Genomic DNA, 21,982 nt, shown 5'->3' on the forward strand with positions numbered 1-21,982 from the left:
AGGAATATGCTATCTCTAGTTGTCCAAAAATCTTCAGGGAAAGGTAGGCAATGTTTTAAAATAAAGCAATGCATTATAATATAGTGAAGCAAATGCCAGTTATAGGAAGTGCATCACACAGCACTCCAAGGAAGCAATCACCACTCAGAACATCACATAGTCAATTTTACTACAAGAAACTTAAAAGTACTATGTCATCTGACAGTTTCACAATTTGGGTGTCATGTTACTTTGATTAGAGAAATTCTAAGTAATACTTGGTAGAAAAGCTACAGATCAGTGTCTTATGTGTGCATCTGTGTCTGTGTGCGTGCATGCATGCATGCCCAAGAAGGGGACAAGGTAGGATGTATATGTAAAAATAACCAACTGGTACATGATTCTTAAAACAATCCAGATTTCTTGTCATGCTTTTAGAAGCAACGAGTGAGACACTTATCTTCCAGAAAATGTGATACAATCTAGGTATCGACTCTCTGAAATTAAAAGTCAGTTCTGCCTAAAGCTATCCTACTTTCCACTTGCACTAAGCAACCTGAAATATTCATAATGAATTTGTTTTGAAGATAAAAATCTTCAAATGAATATGCAGAGAAGCAAGAGCAAAGTGCATTTCAACTTTCAATACCAGTAAAAAACACTAAGATTGATATTTTTTGGGTTTTCTTTAATGATAAATTCTGCATATAAAGGATGAGTTGGTCTTTTTCCTCTCTCTACCTCCTTCCTCTCCCTTTCACTCTCATAAATTTGGTATTTCAATAAATTTCAAATTACTAAAATTTGAAGGAGTTTTAGGGTCAACACGGATAAATTCTTTTAGTTATTATGATTATACTCAAGAGATCTCAAAGGCAAAGTTTATAAACTTATTCTTTCCCTGTGAAATTATTTTAACAAGTTGTGGAGTTTATTATGGGAAAGATTTTGGATACGAAATAGTGACATAACAAAACTATTGTTCTAATGGACCATGGCTCAAAATTATGTTTGTTCATTCTTAATCAATAAAAAAAATTTAAAAACGCAGAGTGTTTTAATTTGTTTCTTGTTTTCCATTTTGAAACTGTATAGCTTCTTCTACTACATTTTTTACATACTGGAAAACCTTACAGGGAAATTAATCCATCTCCAAGGAAAATTAATATGAAGTATCCTTGAGAATGACTGCTCATCCATTTCTGAGGTGAAAGAGACACAATATTTGTATTTTTAAAGGGTGGTGGAATATACTGTTTCCTCTGTTTCATTTGCCTAATTGAAGATAAAGTCTCAAACCAACAAGGTAGCCAGTGTCACCTACACATATTATCCCCAGAGAATCAGAACACTGTTTTAAATTATTTACTAAAACTCTCATCTGTGTAGCTATGGTCCCAAAGCAGATTCTTTTCACCTCAGACATTTTCAATAACAAGTGGCTCACTGGTGGGCACAAGAAGACTTTTAGTTGTTTTGTTGAGTCTTTTTCACTTGAGTTATTTATGTGCTTTTAACTATTTAAATTGGGATTTTTAAAAAATGTAGCGCAAATTCTGCATGCTTATAAATGGAAAGTGAGTCTATTTCGTTAGTTGAAAATCATCAGAGGAGAAAAAAATCAGAAGAAAATAGACAGCATAACTTTCATACACCACAAATCACCCCACCTAATTATCAAGATAAGTAAATGTTTATTATATTGAAACTGTCTTGAATAGAACATAAATTAATAATTTATCTCACATAAATATTTCTAAAGCCCTTGCCACTATGTCATCTGGCATTTTAATTATCAACCAGCCAAGCTGGTGGTGTCACTTGGACATTCCCATTGTGCAGCCTGGGATACAGAAAATGTGGCACGGCACCTGGGCACTGAAAAAAAGATGCACTTTTATGAATAGAAAGGTCATGAATATTGAGAATGTGCAAATGGAGGGAAATTAATAAATTAACCAGGATATAGCTTATTAAACTTTCATATCAGTAATCATATTAAAATATATTGCAAGTATTGAGTAAAGTGATCATTAAGTATTTTCCTCATCGTAGGCAACAGAACCTTCTCCAGGGACACATTAAAACAATTCCCTCCACAGTGTTAGCCGAGATTATGTAAGACCAGGAAACATGTTGACTAAAAGGAGCAGAACAAACATCTGCACAAGGTAGAGAGATACCCTCCAAAATAATTCTTGGGTTACAAGTCAGTAGAAAAAGAAGGAAGTTGGCCTTTTCCATAGCCTAATTAACATTTTGCAAGCTTCATATAATTTCCAGGACCACCAAAGAATACATGAGTTTGGCAAAATATTCATTAAAAGCAAAATAATTCATAGTATGAAATGAGCAATAACTTATTATAATGCCATCTAGCTTGCTCATAATTTAGCCTGCTTGCTACCTCTACAACAAAACAAAGAATTGGGGCTCATTTTTTAATGAAAAATTAATGCCCTTATTTTTTTCTAGTATTTTAAAGTATTTCTTTATAACAAATTAAATGACCTTACAGATTCTGAGTCTGTACTTTCTGTGTCAATGAGCTTTTGATTTCCATACTTCCTTAACAATTTATATAGTTTGTCCCAAATTGTTAGCATGTACAATATATGCTGATATTCAGAAAAGTCTGGGAAACGTTATCATGACTGGCTCTATAAAATCTACTTCCAAGTTTTTGCACTAGCCTTTGACATCTTGTCTGGGACAGGTGAGAAATTACCTTTGATGGGCCTTTAACCCTGGAAGAGAGCAATAAGAGAACTCACACCTGGGCCAGGTTTTAGGAATGCTGAGCCTGACATGCCACTCCTGACAGCAACAGTTAAAGTCATTACTGACTAGATTTTAACAGATGTCTGTTCTTTATGGCTCTCAGACCATGCGTAACTCTCTAGGATTAGGCTATATCTCTCATGGATTACCTCAGGAGCCCCTAAATCCATTATCTCCCATTGATTATCTAGGGAACCCCCAAATTCAATATACCTAGCCTCAGAAAAATAACAGATCAGTCTATTAATTAATTTCTTATTTATGATTGAATACAAAGTTCTGAGAGGGATGAAGAGATTTAATAAGAGACAGATTCTGCTTCCCAGGAGTTTACCATATGATGGGAAGGAGAAGGTATTATAACAGCACAATGTAAAAGATGCCAAGCATCATCAATGCAAGCCAGAACTAGTGTCGCCTTGGATCAAAGGAGGGAGAAAGTATTATCAACTGCAGGATTCAGGGAAAACAAAATTGGAAGAGGTAAGACTTAACTTAGCTGGAACTTTAAATATAGATAGTACATGGATATAAAGTTACGATAAATATTGGGCAGCCTGTGAAACTGGGGAGTATTAGAACATTTGAAGAAAGAAAGCACATGCCTACTCCAGAATACCAAGACAAGCTTCTGTTTCCTTACAAGCTGTAAAATAAAGTGCAAAAACTGATAAAGTGGTAGAAGATATTTTGAAGCAAAAATATAATAAGAGTCTACATTAATATGATTCTGAACTACTGGAGTATACACAAGCTAACCAGCAAACATTAACCCCCAAAATGAAGTGATATTAGATAATCTGTTCAGCCTTTTTGTCACCTGCAACAAATTAGGCTTTCAATATGCAAAACATCTTCCTTCCAGAAAAACAAATGATCACGATTCCATTTAATTGTAACTTAATGAGGCATAATTTATTTTTTAAAGTGATATACACCAGGTGTGTACTGAGGAAACTGGCCCAGCCAAACCCTAGTACTTCCCTTTGGAAAAAGCCTCAAGCTAGCTAGAGACTGTTTTGTTTCTGTTTGTGGCAGTTGAAATGAGAGATAGAAATGGTAACTTGCAATGTTCATCTATTTACTAAAACATGTACCTTTTGAAGTAACTTGATCCAAAAAATATTCATTTATCATAGAAAGCATATAGTAGGAAAGTGTTAGGTTCCAATGTGAACAAAGATAAATATTCAAATGTCATGTAAATCCCAAAGACAGCTTAGATGTACTTCTGATTCCTATGCTAAAAGTAAAATCATACGCTGAGCACTTCTTTAGAAACATTTGGACTAGATAGAGAAAATAAGCCCTATCCCCTCATATTACATTTTAATTATTAATTCTGGGATGACACTCCTCTTCAGAAATCAAGTTACATCTCTTTAAAGGTATATGATTCAGAACATGTTAGTGAAAATGTATTTTAGTTCATAATTATATATTGCTTTAAACAAATAGTGTCATAACCAATCAGTAAAGTTAAAACAAATCACATCCTCCCATTTTACAGTTAAAATTACAGAAGGCTAGAGGTGGAAGGAGCCTTGGCACTCATATGGGTCAACCATCCACCCTGCAACTGGATAACCTATCACGTTTCCCTTGAAGTGTCAAAAAAAAAAGTTTCTTCCAAATAAGGTCCCTTATTCCTCATGTTTCACCCCTTTTGTATGCTTGCTAGCCTTAATTTTCACATAATTCTGAAATATCTGTGTCCAGGTGACACAAAAGCAAAAAACTGGTAGCCTCTGAAGAAAACTATGTGATATCAAACCTAGTCTAATCACACAAAATGAACTCTTAAATTTCAGTGGTCAATTCAGAGTTAGCCAAAGCGGTTAAATCAGCGACATGGCTGCAGAAAGTACTGGTATCCTACTACCTGAAAGCTGACCCAACAAAATCGTTTCTCTCCTAACCTCCAGTCTCTCATTTCCTTCTAGATACTCATGAGAGGTATTTCCCCCTCGATTCACGAATATTAACAGGTTTCCCTGGGTTCTGTATTCATAATCTACAACCCCACTATGAATCTGGCTGCTGAAATTCATTTGTGTAATGCTAAAAATACTCACCCCATCCCCCGCACCCCAGAGCATTGCTTAGCCATGAAGCCAGAGTACTTAGTCTGATTTGAATGAAAGGTATACAGGGCACAACAATGACAATTTGATTTTTATTATTAAAAATGATGTGTTAAATCCTCAAAGAAAATGTCGTTATTGCATGAGTTTAATAAAACCTCTCTTTTATTACAATATTTCTTTATTAGGAAAGACAGCCTATGCATGTGGCATTTTTGTAGGATGGGGTGGATAGAATTGAGCATCTAAAGGGAATTAATGTATTCTGCAAATATAAATGCATATACAAAAGTAACATTTGCAGACAAATGTTGTTACTATAGAGATATATTCTGCAAAGCACTAAAAGACTAGGTATACATGTGTATATGTATGTACACTGCAGTTGGAAATACTTTCTCCTTCCTTTGAACCAAAACAGCAATAGTTCTACCTCACATTTATGAGACATCTTTTGCACTGTGCTACTATAAAACCTTCCTCTCATGATACAGTAAACTCCTTGGGGGCAGAATCTGCATATTTTGCACTTTGCAGCCAGTTGGTAGTATATAGGAATGGTTCTAAGAAGGCACCAAATGCATATTTTCTAAATTTCTGGGAGTGGGAGTCCTATCTTTGCTGAACAGCTAGCAGCAGGCCCTGGCAGTCTACATACTGAAAACATGACTCACATTATACTCAAGATCTTTTCATTCAGCCTGCTGAAAACAAGATAATTGAAACTGAAATTTCGGGTCATGCAAACTTCATTTTAGAGCAAATATTTCAGGCACCTTAAGTCTATAATTTATTAAGTAAAACACTTGTCTCACAGATTTGTTTTTTGTGGATACAATAAAATTTCACTTGTGCCAACTTTCACATCAGAATTCAGTACCCACGTAACACAAAGTGAGTAGATACAACAGAGCATTCTTGAAGCCAAAACAGTCTGTGTTCCCTTAACTGCAATACCTTTGACCAAGCCACGTTTGAGCACGTACAATAGAGGAACTTAGCCAAGACCAGATTTCTGGCAACTTTACTGTTTTTTGTCTGTTTGTTTGTTTATTTTTGCGTACTTAATCTATGTAATGATTATCCCTTCCTCCTTGGTGTCTCTAGGAAGTCTTAGGTACTGGAATAAGAGGCTATGCACAATCCAAGTCAAAATTTATAAAACACATTAGCAGCAAAAAGTGAAAGCAAACAGAACTGAACAGGTTCCCTTTGGAAACGTTTTACTAGTAGTGTTCTTCAGCTCTGGGCACATACATGGTTTCTACTCACACCTCAAGTACCTGGCACTATGACTACTTCATTCACAAAGTTCTGGGCCCTTCTTATTCCTAGTTTCCATGAACGTTCTGTAAAACAACTGTTGGCAACCTGCCCCAAAAATTTACTAGCTTTGGCTACTTTGTCAAAACATTGGCAAAAATAGTACTTTCCTAAAACAAAACAAATACATTTATTGAATATTTATATCTGAAATGTATCAGATGCCTTCAGATATAAGCAAAGCAGTCTATTAACACTTGAGCTGACTTTTTCTAAAACAGTTATAAAATATTATTCTTTCCTGCTGAAATATTTCTGCATTAGTTTTAATCACCTTCAGGGTCAAAAGCATCTGTTCTCACATAGCACATGGGACATGTCACAGTCCTAATGATTTCACAAAAGGATTACTGGTTTGAAAGTCTGTTTACCCCTGTACCTCTTTGAAGAAGGGATTATGTCCTTCATCTTCCACTCTGTGGTAGCAGAAATGATTGAGAATAAAGTAGTTATGAGTGTGAGTCATGAAGTCAGACTCGCTGGATTCGAAATTGGGCTCTAACCGGACAAGGATCAATTAATCTCCCTATGGCACAGTTTCCTCACCTATAAAACTAAAATAATTCTGCTTCCCTTATAGGGTCCCCTAGAGAGCTTCTAACTGTATGTGATACCTCAATGTTAGCCATTGTTAGGATGCCTAGTATAGTTTCTGAATACTTAATATTTGATGAATAAGTACATAAACATCACAGTACAATTTTTATTTTACATCTACAACTTTAAATATTCAAGACACTCTAGTTATATTTTGCTAAATGTCTTCTCATAGAGAAGGCAGAAAATATAAATAACTTTCAGGAAGTGGAATAATTAAAACTATTTGACATAGAGAAGGGTATAAAGAAAAATGTAATAAATTATATGATGCAAAATGACCACATGAATATTCTAAATAACACTAAATTAAGATATTCAATTTATACTTCAGAAAAGTAAAACAACTTTCTTTAAGTAACTTTGCTATCTTTAAAAATCAGCTTTAATCTGTATCACTGTTCAAACATGAGTCATAATTATTAGTGGACCATAATTTAGCATATCATAACTTTTTATTATGAATTGGAATTAAAAAACCTTAGAAAGTACCAAAGTGTTTAATACATGGTATGAGCATTGTTCCATGAAGGATTTTTTTCTTTCATGAAGCCTTTGCTTTAGAAATATACAGATAGGGAGAGGTAGAAATGAGATATAGCTAGAGACAGACATACAGATGTGTGTGCACATGCTCATCTGTGGGTGTGTACCAGCTCATGATGTAAAAAGTATTTCTTATAGGTATTGCAGTCAGAGAACTTTGGAAGTAAATTCTGTAGTCTATACTGACAATTTTAGACACAGAACTGAATATAGAATTGAAACAACCTAGTAATTTCAAATTGATAACAATTATATTTTTCTCTCAGCATTTCTGGCCTTTAAACTTCCTTCACCTTATTTGAGCAAATATGTAATTAACCCAAGGCAAAATGGTCATCATTTCAATAAATGACCACGAAAGGAAAACTCCTTGTATATATTTTTAACCATTGCTTTAATTAAGCAATGGTTAAAAATATATAAATAACAGGATTTAAAGCTAGTGTTTCCTTGTATTTTTTTAATAAAAATCATACTGTAAATATAACATCACTCAGAATTTCGGGAGACTAGTTAAATAATACAACAATGGACTTTCACATTAAAAGTGCAAGTTTCGGCCAGATGTGGTGGTTTACGCCTATAATCCCAGCACTTTAGGAGGCCGAGGCAGGCAGATCATTTGAGGTCAGAGGTTCAAGACCAGCCTGGCCAACATGAGGAAACCCTGTCTCTATTAAAAATACCGAAAAAAATTAGCCGTGCATGGTGACACATGCCTGTAATCCCAGCTACTTGGGAGGCTGAGGTGGAAGGATCACTTGAACTCGGGAGGCAGAGGTTGCAGTGAGCCAAGATCATGCCACTGCACTCCAGCCTGAGTGACAGAGCAAGACTTCCATTTAAAAACAAACAAGAAAAAAAACAATAAAACAAAAAAGTGCAAGTTTCTATTGAAATATACTCACTAGAGGTGAAAGTCTTCATTGAGGACAGAGACCTCTATCTGTGTGAAATGAGTCAATCATTCCCCGTTAGAGAATGGTGAAACAAGCTTATAAAACTTACCAAAAGTGAGTTTTCTTTAGTAAAAACAGAGAAGCCTGAATTTTCTATAATGAGTCTGGTAACTAATTTTTAAGGACTTTGCACATTGGTCAGAGATGAAACGAAAAGATAAGCTGGGCGTGATGGCTCACGTCTATAATCCCAGCACTTTGGGAGGCTGAGGTGGGTGATTGCCTGAGCTCAGGAATTCTAGACTAGCCTGGGCAACATGGTGAAACCCCATCTCTACTAAAATACAAAAAATTGGCCAGGTGTGGCAGTGCATGCCTGTAGTCCCAGCTACTCAGGAGGCTGAGGTGGGAGAATCGCTTGAACCTAGGAGGCAGAGGTTGCGGTGAGCAGAGATGGCACCACTGAACTCCGGGCCTGGGTGGCAGAGAGAGACTCTGTCTTAAAAAAAGAAAGAAAGAACAAGACAGACCAGTATGTCATCATGTCTGCTTCTTCTGATTCTCTTGCATGGGTTTTGTGAAGGAGGGAGAAAAGAAAGGTCTTCTTTCACATACAAGTCTCTACTTCAGGTGGATTTAGAAGTGAGAGGAGAGTTGCATATGTTTGACAGCTGCTATAGCCTTCTCTATATGCTGAGCACAAACAAAGCCATCATCTCCCCAAGTCTGATTAGAGGAGCCCTCTGACCTACCAATCCATGTTTTGTGGCTGAGATTGCCTAAAAAAGGTGCCAATTAACAACAGATAGTCTTATATGTGCAAGGGGAACTAAAGGGAACCTACTATCTACAGGGCTGCCCTCAAGCAATCTAATAACTTTGAGACACTGCTATCCTGGGAGATATTAATATTATTATAATCTGTAAATCTATGAATTCAAGCCAGTGATCCTGAAATGAAAGACTATTTTATGAAGCAACCAGGGCCATCTCTTCCCACTTTATTAATTTAATGTTCTGAAATCAAAAGAGGGTATATTATTTACTTCAAAACTCAATAACGGGTTCATGCTTGATCTGCGGCATTTCATATTTACAGCTCATCTTTCAGTGGGTGGACTTCCTTTTTTCACAGGTTTCCTTGTCATTTTATAACCAGCTCACTGGACCATGGAGTCAAGACCCCTGGATTTACATTGTGTTCTATTACTCTATGAGTTATGACAATATGTATAACTCAAACAAAGGAGTTAAAAGAGAAGTTTCTACTCCAAAAAACTGACTGGTAACACACTGAAGCTCAGACTCCCAAATATTTTGGTTGCCAGGATTTTCATGTTATTGCTACATATCGCTTCTTAACTGTGACACTTCAAAATATAATGTTTAGTAAGTTCTGAGTCATTTTTAACCTTAATAATTTGGGGCATGACTATACTATAAACACTGTGTCAATAGGGCATAAAAGCAAAAGCCATGCCATTTCACACGAATGTTTACATTTTAGCAGTTGACCTTACTGTCAGCTTTCCTGATACATCATTCAATCTAATTTTCCAATCCATTGAAAACATTCTCCAGTTGCTGAGTGACTTCATAAATTGTATTTATGATCCTTGTCTTAAGTTTCTTCAAATGATGTGGCTTTGATGAGTAAACTGCAGATTTTTTTGCAAAGTCTCATAAAAACTAAAAGTAGTCAAATGAGGACAGGTCAACAAAATGAGTTCCCAAAGGATTTTTAAAATCCTGTTCTCTATCACATAAGACCAGGATGCACAGCTTTCCCAAGCAAGGCCTTTGATGTAAGGTTGCAAATTGTGTAACTCTGCGACTTTTTCAATGAACTGAAGGAGCAAGATACCAAATTAGAGACTTACTGTTACAAAAGAATAGCACATTTTGCAAAACATATCTGTACTTGCAACTGAAAACATGCTTCCAAGAACCGGCTCAGAAGAACTACCTAAGACACAAAATGAACCTGAAACTTTCTTAATTATGGCATGATCTGCTAGAGGCGGAAAAAAAACCCCACACAACATAAATAATGAGTATGGCAAATGTTTCATTTTCAAATGATACAGTCTTCTTATTGCTAATTCCTTGCATAAGGATGTTTCCTGAACTCTGCTACCAAGGTAAGGAGACAGTGGTATAGAGAAGATATGAGGATCGCACCTAATTTCCCTTTTCTGGCATTCTAATGCTCCCATTCACATGTGACAGGGCATCCGTTTCACTGGATTTAGCCTAGTTTGGATCAAAGCTTCCTCTACTTCATTTAACAGATTTGCTCAGATGGAAGGTCTCAGAGGAGAAACAATGTTAGTAAAAGGGTATTTCTGAACATACGAATATGTAGGTCATTGGATTTTCAAATAAATTAGAGAATAGTTTATCTATTAAGGAAGATTCGCTGTACATATTTTATGAAATCATGCTTATTATAGGTCAGTGGGCATTCTACAACCATCCCTCAGTAATATTAAGTCTTAAAATACTGTCATAAACCTTTCCATACTGGCATAAATCCCTGATTAATTTTTTAAAGTCCACAAAGTAACAAAGGGCAAAAGAATGCTTAAGGTTGGAATTCATAATCACACTGTCAAAAGGCAAAGATGTAAACAAATTAAATAGTCAAGCAACATATTTCATGTACATAGGCCTAGTAAGTCAAACTATGTCAGCACTAAAATAAATTCAGGATATAAGTAAGAACAAATATGGAAAAAAAAAAGGAAACCTGATAGAGCTGCTTATTCCCACAGACACTATCTGCATCACTGCAGGAGCACAGGAGGAGTAGGGCCAAAGGCCAAAGCCACTCTCAAAGCCACAGAATCACATAATTCACCATTTAGACCCAATAAGGACAGTTTTCATTTAAGTCAAGTTTGGTAAATCTCATAAGGCCTTACATCCAACGTCTGTTTCTGTCTCATTTTTATTCATTCTCTCTTCCCCCACATTCAATATCCATAAGTCAGTCTGGACAATATCAATATTGACCCATTGAATTGCAGAGCTATAGGGGGCATAGGTTTTAAACAGTAACACTGATAATATTTTCAAAAGAAAGGAGTAAAAAATTCTATACTAGTGCCATAACAACATGTGGCTTTTGATTTGCAGAGAAAGTAGACATAAAACTATAGATAGGTTTTACCCAAACTACTACCCTATGGCATGACCAATTAGGCTTGAAATGGCATGGATCTATAATCTGGGATAAAACGCAGATCCTCAGAGACTACCACACACGTGATTTATTAAGATGGACTTCCAAGGGAAACTGCTGAGGAAGTGTGAGAAGCAGGACAGGGAAGAGAAGAAACGCAAGCAAAGTCCCAGCTTCAGCCTGGTCCTGCAGAGTGCTCTGGAGTGGAAGTTATGCTTCAGAGCTGTCGCTACTACAGGAGGCTGGGAGCTGCCCTGTTGTCATCCTCCTGTACCCATCAGACAGTGGTAAGCATTTCCATCGCTGCCAGGATGAGCAGAGAAAATCAGTAGCCCAAACTGGAGAGATGTTAACGGAAAAGCCTAACAGCAGACGCAGGCTTTCAGAAGTAAAACCGTGGGTGGGGTGGGGGCGGGGGAGCATCAAAAACAGAGCAGGGGTGTTATCTGCCTGAGGCTCCTCCAGTGTAAAACCATCCATCTCACTTTGTGGCCACAGGTTAAAGTGCTTAGAAATGTATCATGGGATTGCCTGAATATTAATGACCAGGTCAGAAAATGCCTTATCACTTTCATCTTACTGTTTTCACTGGGTCTCATTTGCCATAAAAGTCTTCAGAGACAGAAAGCAGGGCTAATCTTATCTTTCAAAAGACTAGCTTAAAAAAAAAAAAAAAGAGTGGTGATACTCAGAATGTATTTTATACAAGGTCATAATGACCTAATGGTACAGACAGGACACAAGGCTCTGACACACCCTGTGTCTAGAAACACGTTAGTCTCAGTCTCATGCTGGAGATCCCATATCCTGGCATTGCATGACCTCTAATGTGCTGTATCCCTAGCCCAGAACAAGTGACTCAATTTTATGTTCCTAGTTTAGACCATGTATGTTTTTGTTAGCAAACCAAAAGAGAAATGTAAGGATAAAAATAAATAAATAAATAAATAATCATATTGGCAAAAGGCTGTCTATCTCTGACTCCAGCAGATGCCATGTCTTTGTCATAAAGTGTGGATAGGGCATCATTTTATCAAACAAATATATTTTATGTTCTTAAAAGACATATTTATTAAAATAAAAAATAAACTAAAAAGAAGCTCTTGAAAATACGGCTCTATTCTCTTAACTGTGTTATTTTATATCATCAAATGATATGGTGACAATGAATCAGCCATAACAAGGTAATTAATAGTTTCTCTCTGGAGAACTGACATTTGAAATGTTGTTTATTATGAATTTAAGTTTTTCATCTGGAAATCTTAAACATGAAAAACTGGGCAGGGGTTTTTTTTTTTAACAGTTCCAGCTTTATTTGTAAATGTTTACATATTATTTTATTTTGTACACACACGCACACACACATACACGATTTGTTCTTGGTATAACCATGAAGCACAAATCCAGGAACACAAAACATAAGGTGACAAAATGAACACACACGATTTGTTCTTGGTATAACCATGAAGCACAAATCCAGGAACACAAAATATAAGGTGACAAAATGTATTAAAATGCTTTTTATTGAATTTGATGATATATGAATAATAGAGATCATGAACTATTTCTGGAAAATATTCAATAGACTGAGGATGTGCTACAATGTTTATTTTTGTTTATTATAGCTGACAAGTCATTATATCATCCATAAACGTCTGACTCCACTCAAAAAAGTCTAAACATTTGGAAAATCTATGGTTGGTTTTATGGGGCATAATATACCATATTTTCCATTTAACAATGCGGCTGGTAAAACCAGCTGCCCAGTCCTGCTGTTAGTGACTACAGTACATACAGCAAAAAACAATCTGCCTGCTGACCTCCTGCTTAAGTTCAAACTATGTCATTCTGTCAATACCATCTACCTTGATTAGGTTGGGCTTTATACACAACAGGTTATGATCCCAGAGGGATGAAAAGCTTTCCTAAATTAAAAGCAGAATTTTAAAAGGAAATACTCATACATTCCTATGCAGTTTCCATTTGATATCCTCCAGGCTGGCCCATGAACTCAAGCTCATGTTGATTGAAAGTGAATGTTTCTTTCTAGGTGTAGCCATCTTACAAATTTAATGGCAGGAGGAAAATAATAAAATGTGTTCCATGCTTCAATTAGACCTTTTATAACTTGGCACTTGAAAGATGGCAACGCCAAAGAAAAATCATTAATCCATAAAAATAGACAAAAAGGATTATATGGGAGAAGACAGACCTCCAGGAGTCTAGGTCCTTGGCAAAGAATACACTCTTGCCAATATGGTCTGTCTTTGTTTTGCTTCATTGTGAGTCTTCTCTCATGCTTCATGCTACTTGGATAAAATGTATACTGTATTTGTTTCTAAAATCCAAAGTAATACAACCATGCTTTCAATTTTATCCTTAGCTAAAGGAGCTGTATACATAAACAGGCAATAAAATGTTGGCTAGCCATGAAATGCCTATTCATGCACATGAATGACAGATGAACGAACACACACACACAATACACACACACACACACACACACAGAGAACTCCAAAATACAGAGCCAAAAGATAGATCCTTTCAATTTTTATTTTGCAGTAGTATGCAACAGACTTGCTCAAAAGGACCAGAGCCTTTCATAACCCCAGTCCATGGACACACAAATATTGCCCGAGTACTTTGAATCACGAGAGAAAGTGGAAGAGTGACGTCTGGAACATGTGAGAGTCTCTCAGGACCTCCAAACTCATTTTCAAGTGATGTTAACAGACTCTGTCAATATTAGAATGTATAAATTAGCTAAGAGTCAAGGGAACAAGAGATTTTACCTCTCTTGGCCTCCTGCCATACCTAAAATGTCAGCACCAAACCTCAAACAATCCCACTGTGTTTCTTCCTTGCTCCCAGTCCTGAAGTTCCAGCACCGCTGAAGACCGTTACCAAACCACAATGATTGGTATCATCACCAGTTCATGCTGTGAACTTCCCAAATCCTGTGATCTCAAATTGACCCCCTATCACTTCCAAACTGTCCACCCACTTTGGCCTCCCTTTCAACACCAAATTTTGGAAAGTGTCATGTACTTACTTCTGCATCCTCAACAGCTAATCACTCTTTAACTCCTGAATTCTGGCTCCCATCCCCACCACTTTAATGAAATTATACTCTAAACTTCACCAGTCTTCTCCCAACCAACTGCCAAATCTCATGACATGGTTTTAAGCCTCTCTCTCTTAACTTCTCAGCTTTCCACAAGTAGACAAGTCTTCTTCTGCAAACTCTCCATGCATGTCCTCTATACTCTCACTACTGTCTCCCTATTCTTCCATCTCTACCTGCCCCCATCTCCTGGCATTTCTTCTGTCTCTCTTTCCTGAGGCTGGTGCTGCTGCTGGTGGTGGTGGTGATAGCAGTGGTTTCTTCCCTTCTTTCCCCTGACTCTTCCATTTCTTGTCCCAGGCTCTGTGACAACATCTCTAATCTCTTGCTCTAGCCCTGATAACTCTTCTTCCTAGCGCCAAACTCATATTTTCTTTTTTTTATTATTCTAGGGTACATGTGCACAACGTGCAGGTTTGTTACATATGTATACATGTGCCATGTTGGTGTGCTGTACTCATTAACTCGTCATTTACATTAGGTATATCTCCTAATGCTATCCCTCCTCCCTCCCCCCATAAACTCATATTTTCAATGACTGTTGTGCATTTTCAGCTAAGAAGTCGGTCAACACTTCAACATCAAAATAACCCAATCTAAAACTATCACTTTAACCTTACTCCAACCACTCTTTCCATGTCTTCCTGGATTCCCTTCATAATTACACCTTTATTCTCAGTCATCAAGCTTGAAGCTTGGTGTCAGTTCTACTCCTCTCTTTATCCATGTATACACTTTCTGTCCATTTTATTTCCAAAATATTTCTTCTCTGTACCCTCCCCACCAGCCTAGTTCAAAACCTCTGTACATTTCACCTGGATACTTGCAGCAGCCTCCTAAATGATATTCTTACCCTCTTGCTATCAAACCTCCATAAGATCTAATTAAGATGGTGGGAGCACAGCATATTCCTACCTAAGACCTATGATGGTTTCCAGTGCCTGTTAAAGTTCAGAGCTCTTGTCTTGGCACTCAAGGCCTTTTTCAATCTGTGCCATCCCTTTTAAGTTTTATTATCTACCTTTTTTTATCAACCACCAACTATACTTGCAGTTTTTATACTTACAAATTGATAATAACTCTTTACAAGCAAAGAAAATATAAAAAATATCCTTACACCAAAAAGAGTAGTTTTTCCCATAAAAAGGTAGAATATATATAATGAGAGATAACCAAAACTTGCCACATGAGGCCATTAAGAAAATCCCAACCATTAACAAAAATTCATTTTTCTTTTTTTCTTTTTCTTTTTTTTTTTTTTTTGAGATGGAGTCTCGCTCTGTTGCCAGGCTGGAGTGCAGTGGCGCAATCTCGGCTCACTGCACCCTCCGCCTCCTGGGTTCAAGTGATTCTCCTACCTCAGCCTCCCAAGTAGCTGGGATTACAGGTGCACACCACCACGCCCAGCTAATTTTTGTATTTTTAGTAGAGACGAGGTTTCACCATGTTGGCCAGGATGGTCTCAATCTCTTGACCTCATGATCTGCCACCCTCAGCCTCCCAAAGTGCTGAGATTATAGGCATGAGCCACTGCACCCGGCACAAAAACTCACTTTTCAATGACTCATTAATCATATGACAATTTCGAAACTAATAAAAATTTAAATCGCCTACATAATAGAAATACATTTCAATTCAACCAGAGATCCAACACACTTTCACATAAAGAGAGAAAAAATGTATTAACTGACTTAACAAAAACACTCTTTATTTAACTCACACAGTATTGCTTAAAGAGTATCTACAAAATTCTTACCTCAATGTTTTCTTGCAAAAGAAGTGGAAACCAAAAGTAAACAGACCCTCTTTAACAATGAACCACTGATAAACATAAAATATTTATAACTGGTATAACATTTCACTTAGGTGCATTTTTTGAGTGTTAACTTGCACCAGGCAATCCAATTTACCAACATTTATCAGATTTCTCACCAGTGAGAGTTTTCATTTAACTTTTTTTTTTTTTTGAGATGGAGTCTCATTCTGTCACTCAGGCTGGAGTGCAGTGGCATGATCTCAGCTCACTGCAGCCTCCGCCTCCTGGGTTCAAGTGGTTCTCCTGCCTCAGCCTCCTGAGTAGCTGAGACTACAGGCACACACCACCACGCCCAGTTATTTTTTTGTTTTGTTTTGTTTCAGCAGAGATGGTGTTTTACCATCTTGGCCAGGCTGGTCTTGAACTCCTGACCTCAAGTGATCCGCCCACCTTGGCCTCCCAAAGTGCTAGGACTACAGACGTGAGCCACTGTGCCCAGCCCGTTAACTTCTGAAGTAATCATTAAATTTAGAAACATTCCTGTATTTTCCAAATTATTGAGGTTTCAATCCGGTGTGCTTTCTTTTATTTGTAAGGTCCATCTACAATGTGTGTTATCATGCGTCTCTGAACAGGCATCAGATAAATGAAGGCATTCCTACATTCTGCACATTCATAGGGTTTTTCTCAGAAATCAGTTGTTTTATGTCTTCAAATTATTCCTGCATTTTTTAACTCAACATTTTTCCTATGAATTTCTTTACTTTAAAATAATAATCTTCTTCATCATCATCTTTGCCTGCTGTACTTTATTAATCCTTCAAGGTCTAACCCATTGACAACCTAATACTCTAGAGTGTTGTTTACATATGTGCTTGCCCATTATCTTTTTCCTCTTTGCATCTACATAGAGCTTAGCTTCCTCCCTTGCATTTACGAGGGTGCTGAAATTGTAACCTACTGTTTTCTTGAAGGCTTACCATATTCATTCTCCTGGAAGTATTCCTCACCTCCAGCTCACCATGAAACTCCACCACAACTTTTTTTTTTTTTTTTTTTTTTGGAGGCGGAGTCTTGCTCTGTCGCCCAGGCTGGAGTGCAGTGGTGCGATCTGGGCTCACTACAAGCTCCGCCTCCTGGGTTCACGCCATTCTCCTGCCTCAGCCTCCCGAGTAGCTGGGACTACAGTTGCCCGCCACCGTGCCCGGCTAATTTTTTGTATTTTTAGTAGAGATAGGGTTTCACTGTGTCAGCCAGGATGGTCTCGATCTCCTGACCTCGTGATCCACCCTCCTCAGCCTCCCAAAGTGCTGGGATTACAGCCGTGAGCCACCGCGCCCGGCTCCACCACAACTATTGCTTACACTCTCCAACATTACTCATAACACTTTACATTTTACTCTAATTTTCTGGTTACCTGGTTTTCACCACTAGATCGTTAGCTCCCTGAGATTATGCACATCTGCTTTGTTCTTACTCATATAAGGGCTAGGTAAGTGTTTCTCAACATGTGGCCCCGGATCAGTACCATCACAATCACCTGGGATCTTGTTAGAAATGTCCATTTCTGAGTCCAACCTCAGACTTACTCAATCAGAAACTATGGGATGAGGCCCAGCAGTCTGTGTTTCACAGCCCTCCAGGTGATTCTGATGCACACTCCAGTTTAAGAACTACTAGCAGAAAAGAATGTCTTACATACAACCACCCTCAATAAAAATAAGACATGTGTGAATTAACTGTTTACATTTTCAACATTTAGTGTTATATTGGCATATAATTCTCTCAAACATTAAAAATAAAAGTAAACTATCCATTATCATTTTATCAATATCTTAAATCTAACTTTTATGTTTTGAAGGATTTTTATAAATTTTTAAATAAAACTTTACTTATAAAATTATAAAACATAATTTTATTTCTTTTATAAAGTTCAAAACCAAGGGAAAAAAAAAGATTGTGTGGGCATGCATAGTTTTATAATTTGTTTAAAGAAATGGCAAGAGAGTGATAACCACAAAATTCAAGATCAGGGTTACATCTGGAAACAGTAAATGGAGAGGATGAGAGAGTACATACCCAAGTCATTAGTAACCTTTGGGGTCCTGAGTTGCATGTTGGGTTCAAAGATGTCCATTACCTCATCAAAATTAATCAATTAGTTAATTAATCATGGTCATGCATGGATCAATGTTAATAGTTTCATTAACTAAGCATTATTAATTAATCTAATTCTATGTCCTGAGATCCATAAAACTTTTTAAAGAGATAAAAATAATTATAACCTATCTCAATTCTGTCCCCAGTATTATTGTTAATTACAGTGTTTAATGCTAATTGTACCTGTGTGCGGTTGAATGCCACTCTTGCAAAGACAGCTTGGGACACACTGGCCCTCTTCAGCTCATCTCTGACTTGCTGGTAGATATCTGGAGAGACTTCCACGGAAGAGTTGGTTGGCTCTGGCTTAACTGCTCTGGGGATGGGTGGATGGTTCAGGAACTGCTGGTTGATGGCTTGAGGATGCTGGTGAGCCAGGAGCCGGCTAACGGCAATCTGTTGGTTTATCAGATGGGCCATGGCTATTTGTTGCCTTACAAGTTGTGGACTAAGCTGGGGAGAAAGAAGACCAGGGCTCATGATGGGCTGTAATGCGGGCACTTGGTTTCGGATTGGAGTACTGTGGTGAATTTGGCTGTGAGGAGACTGTTCGTTGGTTTTCCCCAGGGATGCCAGCTGGTTCATATTTGGTAAATGCATTGGACGCTGGCCCAGAACACAATAGTCTGAAAGATTTTCTCGTTCCACTCTTTCCACTGTTAAGAGATAAAAGTGATAATTAATCATTATTTTCATTGGTACAATTTATTGCTAATATATGTAGAACTGAATTAGCATACTTTTGGTATGTTAATAATATAAACATTTTTTCATACAATGATGGAAGCTCCAGCATAAAAGTGATATTCTTTTCTGCAAAATGTTACAATAGATTTTTTTCATGGAACATATGAAAGTAAAATTATTTGCCACTTCAATTAGTTAAAATTCTTAAAAGTAAGCATTTCTTTAAACAGCCAAGACAGAAACCACTGACCATTCCAAATCCCCTTAGATCCCCCAAGCTCTATCATCTCCCCAATCACCCTTTGTTATGAAAGCACCAGCTGTTCTTATCTTCTGTAGTATGTAGTTAATGGTTATCAGGAAATGACAAGGACAACATTCCTGCCAAATTAAATGCTACCTTCTAGTAAAAAGCTCACATAAATATTATTATACAACTATGGAAATGTTCATTAAAAAATGTCTACCACATAGTATATCCATTTATTGACTCACTTGCTATCTTTTTTATAGAAATGTTTCTTTAAGAAATTGGTATTTTAAACATTGTGCTATGCACTCAGATAAGAAAAAAAATTAAGATCACAAAATTAATAATCACAAAAAATAAGATCACAAAATTAATAACATCACCTCAACTTGCCATTAAATGAAGTTCTCCTCAGGTTATCTGCTTTATTACATTATATTGTGCTTTAATAAAGATTAAAAGAATAACTTTGAAAGGGAAAAGTAAGTATCATATATATAAAAGCATAAGGCAAGTATTTTTCTTTCCCTAAGATAATGTCTCAGGAAAGACAGTCACCTCATAGCCAAATCCTTATCCAAGTCTCTGTATTACTCTATCATGACAAAGTTTGGTTTGAAGAAAAGAAATGGGGCTGAAACAATCCCATCATTATTAGTTTTAAATGCTTATAGGTGTAATATAATCTAACAAGATCTCTTTTTGAAAGCAAAAAACCCATACAAATTTAGAAATTTTTTTTATAATTGCAAATGCTGGATATGACTATGCAAAAGTCCATTAAAGATAACTTTAAGAAGCTAGAGATCAAACATATTCACCTATAGAACACATATAAAAAAATAATTGTCTCCCTATTATACAAACGGCATGTGTGGTTTGGCATATAGTTAACCGTGACAGAATCATGGTTTTATTAAAAAAAAATACTGAGTCTCAAAAAATTTAGGCAGAAATGATGTGTGCTGGACAACTGGGTGAGATGATTCAAAACAGGGGAGTTGGTGATGACAGACACTGATGCCAAATCACATGTGAAGCACTGAATAAAGTCAATGAACTGTAAGGGTGGAAAAAAGTAGTATTTCTAAATTAATACTTTATGTAATATGTGACTTTAAAAATGTATATGTGGAAATAATACATTAAAATGTGGGTAGATATTTAACTATTTTATATCCATGTCTACAAGTTTTATGCATGAAAAATATCCCATTAGGAAAACATGTGAACACCCAAGTCTTGGTATCACCTTATATTTAGACATGTACAGTGCTTTTTCCTGCTTTTTAAAGAAACTCAGTTAAGCTGGGCATGGTGGCTCACACCTGTAATCCCAGCACTTTGGGAGGCGGAGGCTGGTGGATCACCTGAGGTCAGGAGTTCGATACCAGCCTGGCCAACACAGCAAAACCCTGTCTCTACTTAAAATACAAAAATTAGCCAGGCATGGTGGCACGCGCCTGTAATCCCAGATATTCAGGAGGCTGAATCAGGAGAATCGCTTGAACCCCAGGAGGCAGAGGCGAAGGTTGCAGTGAGTAGAAATCACATCACCGCACTCCAGCCTGGGTGACAGAGTGAGACTCTGTCTCCAAAAAAAGAAGAAAGAAGAAAGAAAACCTGATTTCTTGCTTAACATTCCTATAAACTTCCAAATAAGTCAAGAGTTTACTTCAAACTTCTTTTAGGGCTCAATTTCTAATTTAATCCTTACAATGTTTGCTTGCTTTTTTTTTTTTAAGACAGAGTTTCACTCTTTTTGCCCAGGCTATAGTGCAATGGCGTGATCTCAGCTCACTGCAGCCTCCGCCTCTCGGGTTCAAGTGATTCTCCTGTCTCAGCCTCCCAAGTAACTGGGATTACTGGCATGCGCCACCACGCCCAGCTAATTTTTTGTATTTTCAGTAGAGACGGGGTTTTGCCATGTTGGCCAGGCTGGTCTCGAACTCCTGGCCTCATGTGATCCACCAGCCTCGGCCTCACCAGCCATTGTACCCAGCCTAATCATTACAGTGTAATTCATTTGTTTTACGTGTCACCTTTCCTTCATAAGGTTAAGAAAACAAATTATTTTACTCATCTTCTAAAGGCAAACCTTTTTCAATTATTGTATTAATTAAACATTAAAGTACATAGTCTTAAAATCAAACTAAGCAAATGGTTAGGAGCCTTCAGATAACATAACCTAACAGTTTCCATAGAACAGGAATTACCATCATAATCTCCTCACTGAAAAAAAAAGGTAAACAGACCATGAACTGATTCCAAAGTAAAATCTTATTTTATAGACAGAAATATTTGGTCTCAGTTAAATATTTGATTCACTTTTGCTTGTTTATTTGCTTTTAATTCAGTCAAAGTAAAGATAAATTCAGATATTAAATTACGTTTTCAGGTTCTTAATAAGGAAATATTTTATCTATTTCATTTTTTGGTGGGGGGTGGGGCTTCAGACCGAGTCTCACTCTGTTACCTAAGATGGAGTGAAGTGGTGCGATCTCCGCCCACTGCAACCTCTGCCTCCCGGGTTCAAGCTATTCTTGTGCTCAGCCTACCAAGTAACTGGGATTACAGGCGTATGCCGCCACCACACCCAACTAATTTTTGTA

The 21,982-nt window shown here is 37.0% G+C and overlaps 1 protein-coding gene across 8 annotated transcripts in view; it reads right to left on the reverse strand.

Moving 5' to 3' along the window:
- The window catches only part of SATB2 (SATB homeobox 2), a 190,961-nt gene that overhangs the window by 61,529 nt on the left and 107,450 nt on the right, over nucleotides 1-21,982 (reverse strand). For all 8 annotated transcript variants that reach the window (XM_055290130.2, XM_055290127.2, XM_055290128.2 and 5 more), the window contains one exon: nucleotides 18,617-19,089. In XM_055290130.2, the coding sequence (XP_055146105.1) occupies nucleotides 18,617-19,089 (473 nt within the window). The remainder of the gene's footprint in view (nucleotides 1-18,616; nucleotides 19,090-21,982) is intronic.

Source organism: Symphalangus syndactylus, chromosome 8 (genome assembly GCF_028878055.3).
Source record: "Symphalangus syndactylus isolate Jambi chromosome 8, NHGRI_mSymSyn1-v2.1_pri, whole genome shotgun sequence".
Taxonomy (NCBI): Eukaryota; Metazoa; Chordata; class Mammalia; order Primates; family Hylobatidae; genus Symphalangus; species Symphalangus syndactylus.